A 13,948-nucleotide genomic window follows, 5' to 3' on the forward strand; every position below is an offset into this window, starting at 1 on the left:
CTAATTTCGATGATATCATCAATATGGGCTTAAAATTGGATAACATTTTTGGTGGAGGAATTTAATTGCAACATTAGGAAAAAATACATGGATTGAAGTTGAGTTATTGAGAGCCTTCTTTTAAAATACATGGATTAAAAATGCATTTAGTCCTATTTTATTTTTGTCAAAAGAGATTAGAATATAAGGGATTCAATTGGGTCTTGAAGTAGGCCTCTGTTAGAACCCCATTAATTGAATGTGGTTTCCACGTTGCAGTCTATATTTCCCTACAAGGCCCAAGACTTCAGAAACATTCATCATTACCAAGAACCTGTCAAACTTAAAAAAAAATACCTGTAAACCTTGATTGAACAAAAATATAAAGGAACCTACCAAACAACAATCAATTTGGAAAACAAAAGAAAATGCTGATTTCATCTTTAATTTGTATGAATTAGTATTTTAAATATCATTTCATGTATTGTAGTCAATTAAGAAGGACATTTACACAATTAATCTGTATGCCATTACTTATAACTTGAATATCATTTCTTCTCATCTCTTTCATTTTAGTTGAGTTCATTATAAAGTTTCATTTGGCTAAGACTAGCTAGCATTCAGTTTCAATTTCCCACACTGTATTACAGTGTAGCCATCGCATCATTTATATATCTACTACACATAGATGGGTAATAACCAATATTGAGCAATAAAACAGTTCATCCGTGGTTATTGCTGGCACAGAACCATGGTAAAACACTTTCTTCTTACAAATAAAATGAATAGTTAACTGATGAAACAAACTGTTTTAGTTGTCCCCTTGTCCTTGTTTCTCTCCCACCATTTCCGTGGATTTTCAAGACGTGGCTAGTGTAGAAAACAAACAGCAAATCAACTTTTCAGTTTGGAGACTGAAGTCCTATTGAATACTATAGGGTTAATGGGTTCAAAAGGAAATGACAGGAGCAAAATAATAACAAGGTGAATTTGTGCTCTACTCACCCTCCCCTCCGGACAGAAGAAAAAAGGATCATGCCCCTATTAGAGAGAAGGAAGTATCAATTGACAATAGTAGCTAGCATGTACACTGTGTCTTTTAGCATCAATGTCTCGTCATATTCAAGTGTAGTGCTGACATTGCTTTTCAATGATCAATATTACCCAGCTACAACTCAATGATGCACAAGGGTTGGGACATAAGGGTTGGGAGGGGATGTCAAGTGGTAAGAGCTAGGGGACATAAGGGTTGGGAGGGAAGGCCCCGGGTTCGAATTCTGGAAAAGAAATTAGAAGAGATTTTCTAACTTACTAACAACTAACCACAAACATTTACCTATCAAAAAAAAATTTGATACACAATACGCGATGAAAGAATATATAGTGGTGAAGCTTGAAACTTTTTAACCATATGCGAATAATTAATTAATAGAGTAATAAATGCGGATAGTGCTGATTTACTTTTCATGGAGAATGAAAACTCTTGATGAAAATAACGGGTTGTCTAAATTATCATGAAATTTTTTGGGTTAAATAACTCATCATTCAATCACATTGAAAATAAGTGAATTAGAATTTCTATATTTTATTTATTTATTCATTTATTTATAAATAATCCTATTGGTCTATTGAATTGTAGATTAATAAACTCGATCACATAGGCATTTAGACAACCTCTCAAAACAAAGGTGTTTCAACTAACGTAGAAATTGTGTCAGGAGTGATTTAGAGCATCTTAATACTTAATATTTTGAAGGGTACCTTATCACTATTTTTATGAGTTTGAAATGTCAGATAAAATATAGGTAACATTTGGTAGACTTGTGAGAAGGGAATTAAACATGAAATATGAGTTCTATTATGTATTTGTCATGTTATTAAGATGAAACAAAACATGACATAAAGCTTCTGGAACAAGACACTTTGGAGGCAATAGAACATAGCGCTCGCTTAAAAGAGTGGCCAAAGATTTTTTCAAGCAGAAGTTCAGTAGGGGTACTGTTGTTGCTCCATTGCTGGATGGGGTTCCTTTTCGTCAAATCAGTATGGAGGATCAGGAAATGCTTACAGCAAAATTCGACCCCTTGGAAGTTAAGGATGCAATTTGGGAGTGCGGGGTTGATAAGAGCCCAGAACCCGACGATATTAATTTTTAATTTATTAAAACCTTATGGAATTTGATTTCTAAGGACTTTCAACTACTTGATGATTTTCATGCCAATGGTCGTTGGGCCAAGGGCTGCAATACCTCCTTCATGACTTTGATCCCCAAGAAGGATAGTCCTCAAGTTTTCTCTGATTACAGACTGATCTCCCTCATTATTGTTGTGCTTTGATGACCCGAGATTGTGGCGTATTTGTTTGATTAACAGTACCTTATCCTACATCCCGCTCTTCTAGCTTACTCTTTTTAAGATGCATGCAGGTGTGGCGAAATAATGCAAGAGAATTATGAGAAACTTCTTATGGAGTGGGCTTGAGGTGGAGCATTCAAAAATTGCGTGGGTTATATGGGACATAGTTTTCAAGCCGAAGTCCCTTGGAGGTCTTGGAGTAAGGGATTGGAGCGACTTTAATAAAGCCTTGCTTGACAAATGGAGATGGAGGCTTTATTTTGGTGACACTGGTTTGTGGGCAAGAATAATTAATTTGCCTCAAATTCCAACATTTGGAGACTTGTGGATGGTTTTTATTCCCTAAAAAATAAAAGCACTCATGTGGAGACTTCACTGGGATCACATTCAGACTAGGCAAAATATTATTAGAAAGGGTGTTCTCCTGACTGATTCTCATATAAAGTGCCCTTTTCTTTACTTGTAGCAAAGCATCTTTTGTTTGGTACTCTTTCATAAGTTGGTTGGGTGTCAATTATGTTCTTCCTGGTGATAGTAGACTGCATTTCCTTCAGTTTGTTCATGGCAATTAGAATAAGAGGCAGCGTTGGGTCTGGTGGTCCATTTAGGGAGCGTGACCTGGTCCCTTGGGTGCCTTCGCAATAGGATGGTATTGTGTAATGAGAGCCCGAACTAGACTAATTGGTTGGGATTAATTCAATGGAGAGCTTGGTTGTGGGTCTACTCGACTATGAGAGAGTTTAGATCCTCGATGGCTGAATGAATTTTGGGTCCTTGTTCCTGCATATCCCAAGTGTAGATCTATGCGCATGGTGGTTTGGATTGGGCGGTGGCGGTGGTTTGTGTTTCTCCTTGGTGTTGAGAGGCATGTTTGTATCGATTGTTTTTTCCTCTGGGATTGAATGGTGTTTTTGTTTAACCATTGCTCTCCTTGGTGGTTTTTGTGCATTTTCGTTTTCTTTGTTTCATGTTTGGATACTAAATTCTGTTTCTCTTTGTATTGGGTTCTAGCACCCCTGTGCTAGTATTTAATACAAGTCATTTTGCTTATAAACAAAAATGGAGATGAGTAAGCTGGTGAAGGTGCGTGGTTATAAAGTTACTCACAATTAGGTGAAACGAAGCATATTTTGGGAGCTTTATTGAAAAAATAATAAATTGAGACACTACATTGTTATCATACACACATAAAAATAACTTCCTTGAGAATGTATTCTAACAGTTATGAATTTCAAGGACAAAACCAAAGAACAATGAATGAATGTGCTAGATGATTATATACTTTAAAGTTGGGTAGATGTGGAGACAACTCAGACAAGCTTCATTCTTTTAGGCAAATTAAATATGTATGACATTATTTTATTGAATTAATGTTTTGCGCCATGATTTGGGTGGTTTTATCCTTGGCTTCGCAAGGTCGGTTGGCTTCTCTGAGATCTTGCAGGCAGATTTAACGACTATTCTTCACGGTCTGCAGATTTGTTGGGACAAGGGGTACAAGCAAGTGGTGTTTTCAAATTCAGCTCTCGCTATTGGGGTCGTGGAAGGAAGCTTGTCTCGATTCCACTTGTATGCTGCGCTAGTCCTCTCCATATCCGTCATTTGTTGCAGTAGCCATGACAAGTGATTTTGAGGCATACCTTAGGGGAATGCTCCGACTGACTTTATGGCCAAGCTGGGAGCTGGATTGCATTCGGTGCAGGGGAATTTGTATCTTACGCGAGCCTCCTTCTAGGGTCAAGCCTTTGTTGTTGGCATATAGCATTGGTGTCTCTCATTTAAGGGCTTAATTTTTGTTTTCTTTAGCGCCATTTACCAAAAAAATGAATTAATGTAAAAATCATTACATTCATGCTTACATTTTACATTTCATTTATAAAATATGGAAACACTATTTGAAAAACAATGAATATACATCAAATTTAAATGAATCAGTACTAGAAATGTCATATGATTTTACCTATAAAACCATAGATGTTTAATCAGGCCGACATGACACTTTAATTTCCTCCCACATGCACCATTGGAGATTAACCATAAGGAGTAGTATACATTATTGATCTACATATTGCTATCTCAATCAATCAAACATGAAACAAAAATAGATACAAGGGCTTTCTCTTTAGAGAAATATGCCATTTTCTGAACCATCGTTAAGGAGTAATTTCTCTGTTCTAACATAAAAGGGACGTGTTATGTTGATATCCCTTTCTACTTTGACACCACTCACCCATATTTAGTAGAATGCAGTTTACTATAATTAAAAAAAAAAAAAGGAAAACAAATTAAGAGTTATAGGTAACACTGTTGAATTGCTTATGAAAAAAAACAAAGAAAAGGTAACAGTGTTTGGTTTTACGTTAAGCTTTTTATATAGGGCGTCAGAAATTGAGAACGGCGTCTAGCACGCTTGGACTTGAGGATGAACTTCAGAATCTTCAATCCTTAAAAAGTGGGATTTATGGACTTCCACACTTCGAGAAAGAGAACGACCTGTCTAATAATCAGGTCATTCAAGAAAGTCTTTTTAAATGTCTAATGATATAGCTATCTTTAGTACTATGCACCATCGTGTAGAGGTGTAAGTGGGTATAGTCCGTCTGTTAATCCGATCCGAACTGAACATATTATGGTGGATTATATCATCAGTTTGGTTTGGATTTATTTTACTGCATCCGATCACCATCAGTTCGGGTATCAGATTTGGGTTTGAAAAACCGATCAATCCAAACTAACCCAATGAATTGAAAATATAATTATTATTTACCTTCCGCTCAAACACTCTAGATCATTTCATTGTCTATTTATATTTGTATTGAAAATGTTGGTTTTATTTAAATTATATGGATTATATAATTATCGAATGTTTTGTTCTTTGGAGATGTTGAATTTTTCTATATTTTTATAATTTTCACGTTTTAAAAATAATTTTCATGCAAATTTTTAAATAATTGTTTTTATTACAAATCCGACCATCCGATCCGAACGAATCCAATTGAGATCGGGTTGGTTTGGTTCGAGTTTAGAAGTAAAAATCAGGAAAGCTGAACCAACCAAATCGAAGATTTTTGATTGGTTTGGACATTTCAACACCCTAAATCCGAACCAATCCGGTCTGATTACACCCCTAATCGTGTATGAATGATACTTTATTAATTAATAGATTTCTGGATTAAAAATAAGGTTTATATTTGCAAATTAATTTTACTATATCAACATATATGTCCCCATATGATAACTCAAGTGGTAGGAGTTAGGACACATATGAGTTGGGTAGGGGAGAGGTCTAGGGATCGATTCCTAACGGATGCAATTTACCTGTAAAAAAATATCAACATATATAATGTAAATAACAAGGTTAGTTATAAAAGATTGTCTAAATGACCTATGAGAAAGTTTAGATTAAATAACCCATCGTCCAATCACATTGAAGATAAGTGGGTTAGAATTTCTATATTTTATTTATAAAATTTTTTATTGGTCCATTGAGTTGTGGGGTTACTAACCCACATGAGTCATCTAGACAGCCCCATAATATAATGTGATTCAACGGTAAATAATTTTTTCTGTTAATCCGATCCGAACTGAACATATTATGGTGGATTATATCATCAGTTTGGTTTGGATTTATTTTACTGCATCCGATCACCATCAGTTCGGGTATCAGATTTGGGTTTGAAAAACCGATCAATCCAAACTAACCCAATGAATTGAAAATATAATTATTATTTACCTTCCGCTCAAACACTCTAGATCATTTCATTGTCTATTTATATTTGTATTGAAAATGTTGGTTTTATTTAAATTATATGGATTATATAATTATCGAATGTTTTGTTCTTTGGAGATGTTGAATTTTTCTATATTTTTATAATTTTCACGTTTTAAAAATAATTTTCATGCAAATTTTTAAATAATTGTTTTTATTACAAATCCGACCATCCGATCCGAACGAATCCAATTGAGATCGGGTTGGTTTGGTTCGAGTTTAGAAGTAAAAATCAGGAAAGCTGAACCAACCAAATCGAAGATTTTTGATTGGTTTGGACATTTCAACACCCTAAATCCGAACCAATCCGGTCTGATTACACCCCTAATCGTGTATGAATGATACTTTATTAATTAATAGATTTCTGGATTAAAAATAAGGTTTATATTTGCAAATTAATTTTACTATATCAACATATATGTCCCCATATGATAACTCAAGTGGTAGGAGTTAGGACACATATGAGTTGGGTAGGGGAGAGGTCTAGGGATCGATTCCTAACGGATGCAATTTACCTGTAAAAAAATATCAACATATATAATGTAAATAACAAGGTTAGTTATAAAAGATTGTCTAAATGACCTATGAGAAAGTTTAGATTAAATAACCCATCGTCCAATCACATTGAAGATAAGTGGGTTAGAATTTCTATATTTTATTTATAAAATTTTTTATTGGTCCATTGAGTTGTGGGGTTACTAACCCACATGAGTCATCTAGACAGCCCCATAATATAATGTGATTCAACGGTAAATAATTTTTTTTTTAACATAATCCACCCTAGAACAATACATAATTAATTAATTAATGATTGATGCTAATTAATAAGCAATTGAAGACATAAATAGGTAGCTATTTTCTAGTTAATCATATCCTATATGTGATCATATAATATAATTTTTTAATGTATGGATATTCACTTTTAGTTAGACTCATGTGTTTTTTTTCCTGACCACCCCGAATAGTTAAACTGTTTAATATCATTTTGGACAGCTAAAAAATTTCATAATTAAGTGGATTTCATGTTGGCCAAGTCAGGACGACAAAAATGAGATTCATCTCATCCAATAGGTAGTTGGGAAGAACAAAGCTGAAATATTTGTAAAAATCTGTAAGGCTGCCAAAGAGGAGCCAAGATCTCATAAGTCATATACAAAGACTAGCTTAAGGCCTAACTCCTCAATTACGATTCTCATCATGTATATAAAAACATATATGTTTGATCATTCATTTACATAAACATTACTCATTTTGCTAACTCATTGTTTTTGAAGGGCTTTAGGCTTTTTCCTTAATACTCTCATACTGACTTGAACGTCAGAGTGCCTTTGACAGTACCTTCCTAGCCATGTCAACATCACACCAATGGGCTGAAAGATTTATTCAAGGACTGTGAACCACCACAAGAGATCGAGAGAACCAACTAATTTATGAAGGTATGAAAAACACTAGAAAGGGGAGGGGGGTTCGAATATGGTTTTTAGCTTTTAGAAATTTCCCTCTAAGATTAAGGATAATCTTTTCGGACTAAAGATCACAAAGTGCAAGAGATAAGGGAAAGAGAAAAGCACACAATGATTTTATCCTGGTCCACTTGATAAATCACTCAAGCTAATCCAGTCCACCCGTTAAAGTGATTTCTTCCTTCTTAGAATGAAGGCAATTCACTACTCAATGATTGTTACAACTGCACTAGCAACCTTGCTCAGTGACTAACAATACAATGAACTAGCAGCACTAAGACAACCTTGCCTTAGTCTTCTCAAGAATACTGACCTCACTGGTCTCTCAAGGAACTACAAACAAAGTTTGTGAAAGAGTTTGGTTTACACAAAGATGCTTCTAAACAAGCAAACGTAAACACAATAAGAACAATGAAGAAATATTACTAAGGTATTCGCTGAAAGTATTTCACGTGTATGCACAAAGTTTTTTCTTAGCTGATTTCTTCTATCTTCAGCCTTTAAATACTCCAAGGTTTAGAGTGTGTATCCGTTGGATGAATCTGTCCGTTGGAGGACAGTTCTGAAATTTCAAGAGCCTGCTATGGCTGAACGTCGTAGGTAAGGCAGTCAGAATAATACATTTGCTTTTGTACGAATGACAGTGACATTGCCTTAGCCTAGTTGACTCTTGATCTTGGGCGACGCTTCATGTTGGAACTTGTGAAGCTTGTGTGATAAGAGTCAGAAGAAAACTTGAATCCTCTGACCTTCAGAACTTCTGCTTCTGGACCGTTCATCAGAACATCTGGCCTTCAGAGCATGAAGTGCTTCTGGTCTTGAGAGCCAGCTTACTCTTGGACTTCAGAGCTTCCAAGTCTTCAGCTTCTGGACCGTTCCTCAGAACATCTGGTCTTCAAGACTTCAGATCTTGAATCTTTCAGAGTCCACATCAGAGCTTTAATCTTCAGAGCATCTGAAGCGTTTGCTACCGTTCATAAGAACGTAGTTAAATGCAGAAGCGTTGTGCTGGTTACTCTTGGTGTTCAACCTCTGATTGATATATCGTCTTTGAATCAGAGTCAGAGCCTGTTTGTCACAACTTTAAAAGACAAACGTTAGAGTATCACAATTGTTCATACATAATAATAAACTTGTTATCATCAAAATATAGAGTTGTACCACCTGACCAAATCTTGGTCTTACAATTTAGATTCAGAAGAACATTTTGATATAACCTGTGGGAAAACTTATTCAATTCCCATCACAATGGTACAAACTTATTCTTTAGGAAAATTGAAACAAGGGAGACATGAAGCCTTACGATACTCTTTCCATGAAACCTTACGATACTCTTTATGATGAAACTACTCATCATCTTTTCTTCTCTTGCCCAAACTCTTAGAAAATCTGGATGAGGATCTATTAATGACTTGGATTTTCACTTGCAATCCCAAATGATGTAGGGATAAATTTTCCCCAGCACTGTTTGTTAACCTCTTGGAATAGGGAAAGTAGAGTATGGCTTGGGGCTGGTTTGGGTTGCTACTGTTAGTCTAATGTGAAACTTGAGGAATAACATCTGTTGAGAATTCAATTGATATTTGGAGTTCCACATTGGTTGAGTAATGGTGAGGAGAAGACTTTATAAGAGATGTGACTCATAAACCTAATGTCTTAAGGTTATGAGTTAAGATATGGCGTTGATATCTCTTGGTGTCTTGCACCTCGGCCCATGGGTTCCCCTATCTCCCCCAACAAGTGGTATCAGAGCCGATGGTTCGAGAGACCATGGTAACGACTCATTGTGTCGAAAGTCTTCCTAGAAGTGTGGTTAGACGACAGGTTCCGTTGACGCAGCGAACGATGATACAAGTGTGGATAGCTTCCACGGAGAAAGACCATGATAATATGGTTGTGACTTGCACGTGAGGGGAAGATTGTTGAGAATTCAAGTGAGTTGGAATCACAAATTGGTTATGTAAGGGTGAGGAGAAGACTTTATAAGAGATGTGACGCATAACCATAATGCCTATAATATTTTGGGTTAAGAGTTAGCGTCGATTAGTTTCTTGCTCCTCGACCCATCAGCTCCCTTGTCTCCCCAAAAAACATCATATTCAAGGGGATATAGAAAGGGCTGTCCAAAAAATCACTACCGACCGAAATTTAATTCACCTGACAAAACCGTCACCCGCAAAACAGAATTCGAGCAACCCGTCACCACTAATTTGCCGGTGACGGGTCTTGGTGCTTTGACGTTTTTCACTCGACAAAGTCCACTATTTGGACCCGAGTCTGATCCATTGATATCTCTTCGCTCAATCCTATCTAAATGGTTCACAACCTCACATTACCCTACTACTAACTTTGTTGCCTGCCTTGTCTCCTCCCTCAAACTTTTTCCTTCTCTTTAACAATCATAAATTTGAATGAGTCATTTAAGACTAGTGAGGTTTTATCTAAAAGTTTCTTCATTCAGATGAGTAAGATCTATCGAAGTAGAGTTTCATTCTATGCCACTGCCATGCACCATCAAGGCAGAGCCAACTTCGTAGTGCATCTTTTTTTCTTTGAATACTTTTTGGACTAACAACCCGTATGAACCCACCCGACAAAACCGTGACCCATGCAAACCGAACCTGAATAACCAGTAGCTACTAATCGGTCTGTGGCGGGTCTGATATTTTGATATTTTCACTCATAAAATTAACTATTTTGAACCGAGTCTGATTGAAACCGACCGATAGACAACCCTAGATATAGAGTTGTCTATAGTCAAGGATGTAATTCAGTATAATCCTAATCCACGGCTATGGTGCAAAGGCCAAAGGGTATCGTGTTTTTTTTTTCTTCTCTATTTTTGAGTGGACTATGAATCCACTGAATTTTTGTATTGAATCTTTGTAAGCTCCCTCGAATTCTTTTGGGTTGGTACCCTTGTACCATTTAATGTTATTAGCTTATAAAAAAAACTTGGTGTGAGTGTGATTAAGGTCTGAATCAACCTTTATTCATTTTTACTAGTAATTGTACATAATATTTCAAAAGTTCTGAAGAGTGAAATATCTTCAGCCAATTCACGCATATATACTGCCCACATATATTCACTAACTTTATACTAGGAATCTGGTTTCTAGATAACATAATTTAATGAGAACATAAACTAAACGCTAAGTTCAACCAGCAACTTTCTTACAATCACGTACCTAACTAGAAACAACAATACGAGAGGGATAGTTGATGCTAGCTAGGGCTGCTACACCCTTATAGTAGCCTTAGCTTATTTTTCTGGCCACCACACACCTATATTCTATATATAGCTAGGCCATTTTATATATACTATAGATCCTTAATTATCAGTACAAAACACACTGTAGATCGATGTTGCACCATCTCATGACTTTTTGTTCAACGTCTTCTTGGAGCCGTTTCCCTTTGAGCATTGAAAAACACAGCAGCCACAGGTGGCCCTAGCTCATTCTCATCAGCAAAGCGTCTTGTGTTAAAGAGGTCCCTTGAAATTGGTATTTTGATCACTCCCTGCCTGCATTTCTGCTTGTAAAGGAGGAACACAAACCTATGGATCCCTATGTTGGGTCGTGGCAGTTCATACTTCACCACCTCCTTTCCTGTTCAATTGAATAAGGACATGTAATTATACAACAATAAAGTGAAAGCCAGTGCTCTCTATTTTGTGTGCATTATATCAATAATGTGACCAAATGACTTACCAAAAGTGGCGTCCGTTGTGCCTGGGATATCTGTGACCATCCTGCATGTAATTAAATGCTTTCTTATAGATTTGGCCAAATTATTATACTAATATACTCAAACATTTCATCAAACAGTGTATAGTACTATAGTGTATACAACAAACACTCAATTTTTCTTTATACCTCCTATCTAAGCATGATTCATTACTTTTTCTCTCTTATCTTTCTTTCTCACGATGGGTATCCGCAAATGTCTATAAATCATTTTCAATAATAATAGTTGAACACACAAATAGTGCAGACAACCAACATACACCCCATTTTTCTCTTTATCTCCCTAGTTTTATATTTATATCACATTAATTACTTTTCTATTTCTCTTTTCCTCTGTTTATGTGTCTTTTAGATATATGCAGTATGCATGCAGATTTCAGCTTCTTTTTTATTATTTTTATCAAATACTTATCATGTTCTTTATAACTTAAATGACAACAACGAAAATCTCCGAATAATAGCTCAAGTGGTAAAAGACTAAAAGCTAAGAAATATATGAGTTGGGGATAGAAAGTCCAGGGTTCAATTCCTAAAAGTTGTAATTTATCTTTTCAATGTAAAAAAAAAATCATAAGAGTGTTTTGGAAAATCATTATTATACTCTCCTATGTTAGTAAAAAAATGATTTTAGTTTTGAGAAGCTATACTTTTAGCGTATTTGAATCAACTTTTATTTTTCTCAAAATTAATTCTTAGAATGAAAATTAAGCTATTTTCATAAACTTCTTATCAAAGTCAATTTTGGCTTTAAAAACAATTGTATAATATTCCTAAACATACATTACGTAGCATCTAAAAAATAGCCAGAATCGATTTTGACTCACTAAATGCAAAATCAAACATGCAACTGGAAAATTAGTTAAGAGTGAAACCTAATTCTGCTGCCATATATAGTTGATTAGGTGTGGATATCTCATATATTTTAGTGCCATACCAGTGTAAGTGTTCCCTCAGGTAAGGATCACTAGGACCAGGGACATCAGGGTCAGTCATGACCTGAAAGAATTAGTTCATGGAATTTAGAATATTATTTTAAATTGAAACACAATATATGGAAAAAAAAAGATTTATCTGAGAGAAGTAGAAGGATACTAACCAGTGTGAAGAAGGATCTCATATCCCCTCCATGAATCTGAACCTTAGGCTTAATGGCTATTGAGGAAGGGAAAAACTCATGACCGTTATAGACCTGGTTGTTGCTGTAAGTGACAGCCATTTTCATAGTTGGAGTGAAATAATCAACTACATCTCCGACCACTCTTCCAATAGCAAGAGGATCTGCTAACAAGTTCATGGATGTCGGAAAATTAGTTAAAGCAGTACTAGTCACTGAAAGTGGCCGTGCAGCCATGAAGAACAATGTAATCAGTTAATGTTGATTTAGGGGACTTGCTGTGTGTTTGAATGTGAATCAGAGACCCTATATTTATAGCGTTCATCCCTTTCAATACATATATAGGTATCATAGGAGATAGGACTCATCATAGGAAACCAACGGACTAGGAAAGGGAAGCGAGAATTAAAGAATGACAAAAAATTAAAAAAATTGAAAAGAGGAACCTTGTGAAAAGGCTGAAGTTGCATCACATTAATATATACAATGATAGCATAATATATACGGTCTCGATTTTTAAACACATAAAACATCATCAACACCCCATTACACTATAGTTTTCCATTATGGTGCTTGCTACCATACCACAACATTTAGGTGGGGTATGATACATGAGATAATGTGTACCAATTAAATTAATCCAGAGTGTAATTACTTAAGTACTCTTTTTTTTGTCAAATATAGGCTAATATTGATTTTATTATTTACTAATTAGTCCTCAACTAATGTACTAATTGAGAATCCTACTATTTCATTTCCCTTCTCCAAAAATCTTTCCGTCTTCAGCAAATCCACATCCTGGTAATCTGCAATTTCATTTCCATTCTCCTGCTATTTCACAAGTCATATCTATCTCTGTTACTGTGACTTGTTCTTCCCTAAATTCGTCAATTTAAAATCATCAATTTTGTAATAAAACTCAGTTCTTCAGAACCAAAAACAACATACAGATTTGGGGTTTCAGAAGCAAATTTTTTGCTCTTCATATTCTTCCTTTCCTCCAACATCTCCCTTTCTTAGCCTCTTTTCTTCTCAGTTCTGATTTGGGGGGAAAAGTGGGTTCACTGCAGATCTGGGGTAGAAGAGGAAGAAGTGGCAGATCTGAAATCGCCATCACTACCTCCTCTTTCCCAGAAAACCCTAAAACGCGGATCTTGGGTTGCAGATCAGCCTCTTCTCGCCTAAAAGCTCAACCAACAAGCCATAACCACCCAAAATCGCATCCGCCGCCACCTCCTGCTTGATGCCCCGCTACCATCACCTTCGTTCTCCCTGAACCGTGCCACCATCACCATCGTTCTCTCCAAATCGCGGCTGCCACCACTTCTTGCTTGCAGCGCCGCCACCATTTCTCTGAGTCCAGCGCCGCCATCACTATCACTTCCCCTTCCTAGTTCAGCGCCGCTGTCACTCGCCCTCTCTAATTCCGGTGCCGCCATCACTTCTTGTTTAGGGTTTTGGTGTTCATGTTTTTTATCTTTCTTTTTTCCAGATCTCGATTATGGAAGGTTAAATGGGGG

The 13,948-nt window shown here is 36.0% G+C and overlaps 1 protein-coding gene across 1 annotated transcript; it reads right to left on the reverse strand.

The window, feature by feature from the left end:
• Positions 1-10,572: 10,572 nt before the first annotated feature.
• Positions 10,573-12,719, reverse strand: LOC130748300 (CEN-like protein 2). The gene is made up of 4 exons (XM_057601482.1): positions 12,411-12,719; positions 12,249-12,310; positions 11,279-11,319; positions 10,573-11,176 (listed from the first exon to the last, which is right to left on the reverse strand). The coding sequence occupies exons 1-4, from the start codon at positions 12,663-12,665 to the stop codon at positions 10,956-10,958; spliced, it is 579 nt and encodes a 192-aa protein (XP_057457465.1). The 5' UTR covers positions 12,666-12,719; the 3' UTR covers positions 10,573-10,955.
• Positions 12,720-13,948: the final 1,229 nt, after the last annotated feature.

Source organism: Lotus japonicus, chromosome 3 (assembly GCF_012489685.1).
Source record: "Lotus japonicus ecotype B-129 chromosome 3, LjGifu_v1.2".
Lineage (NCBI taxonomy): Eukaryota > Viridiplantae > Streptophyta > Magnoliopsida > Fabales > Fabaceae > Lotus > Lotus japonicus.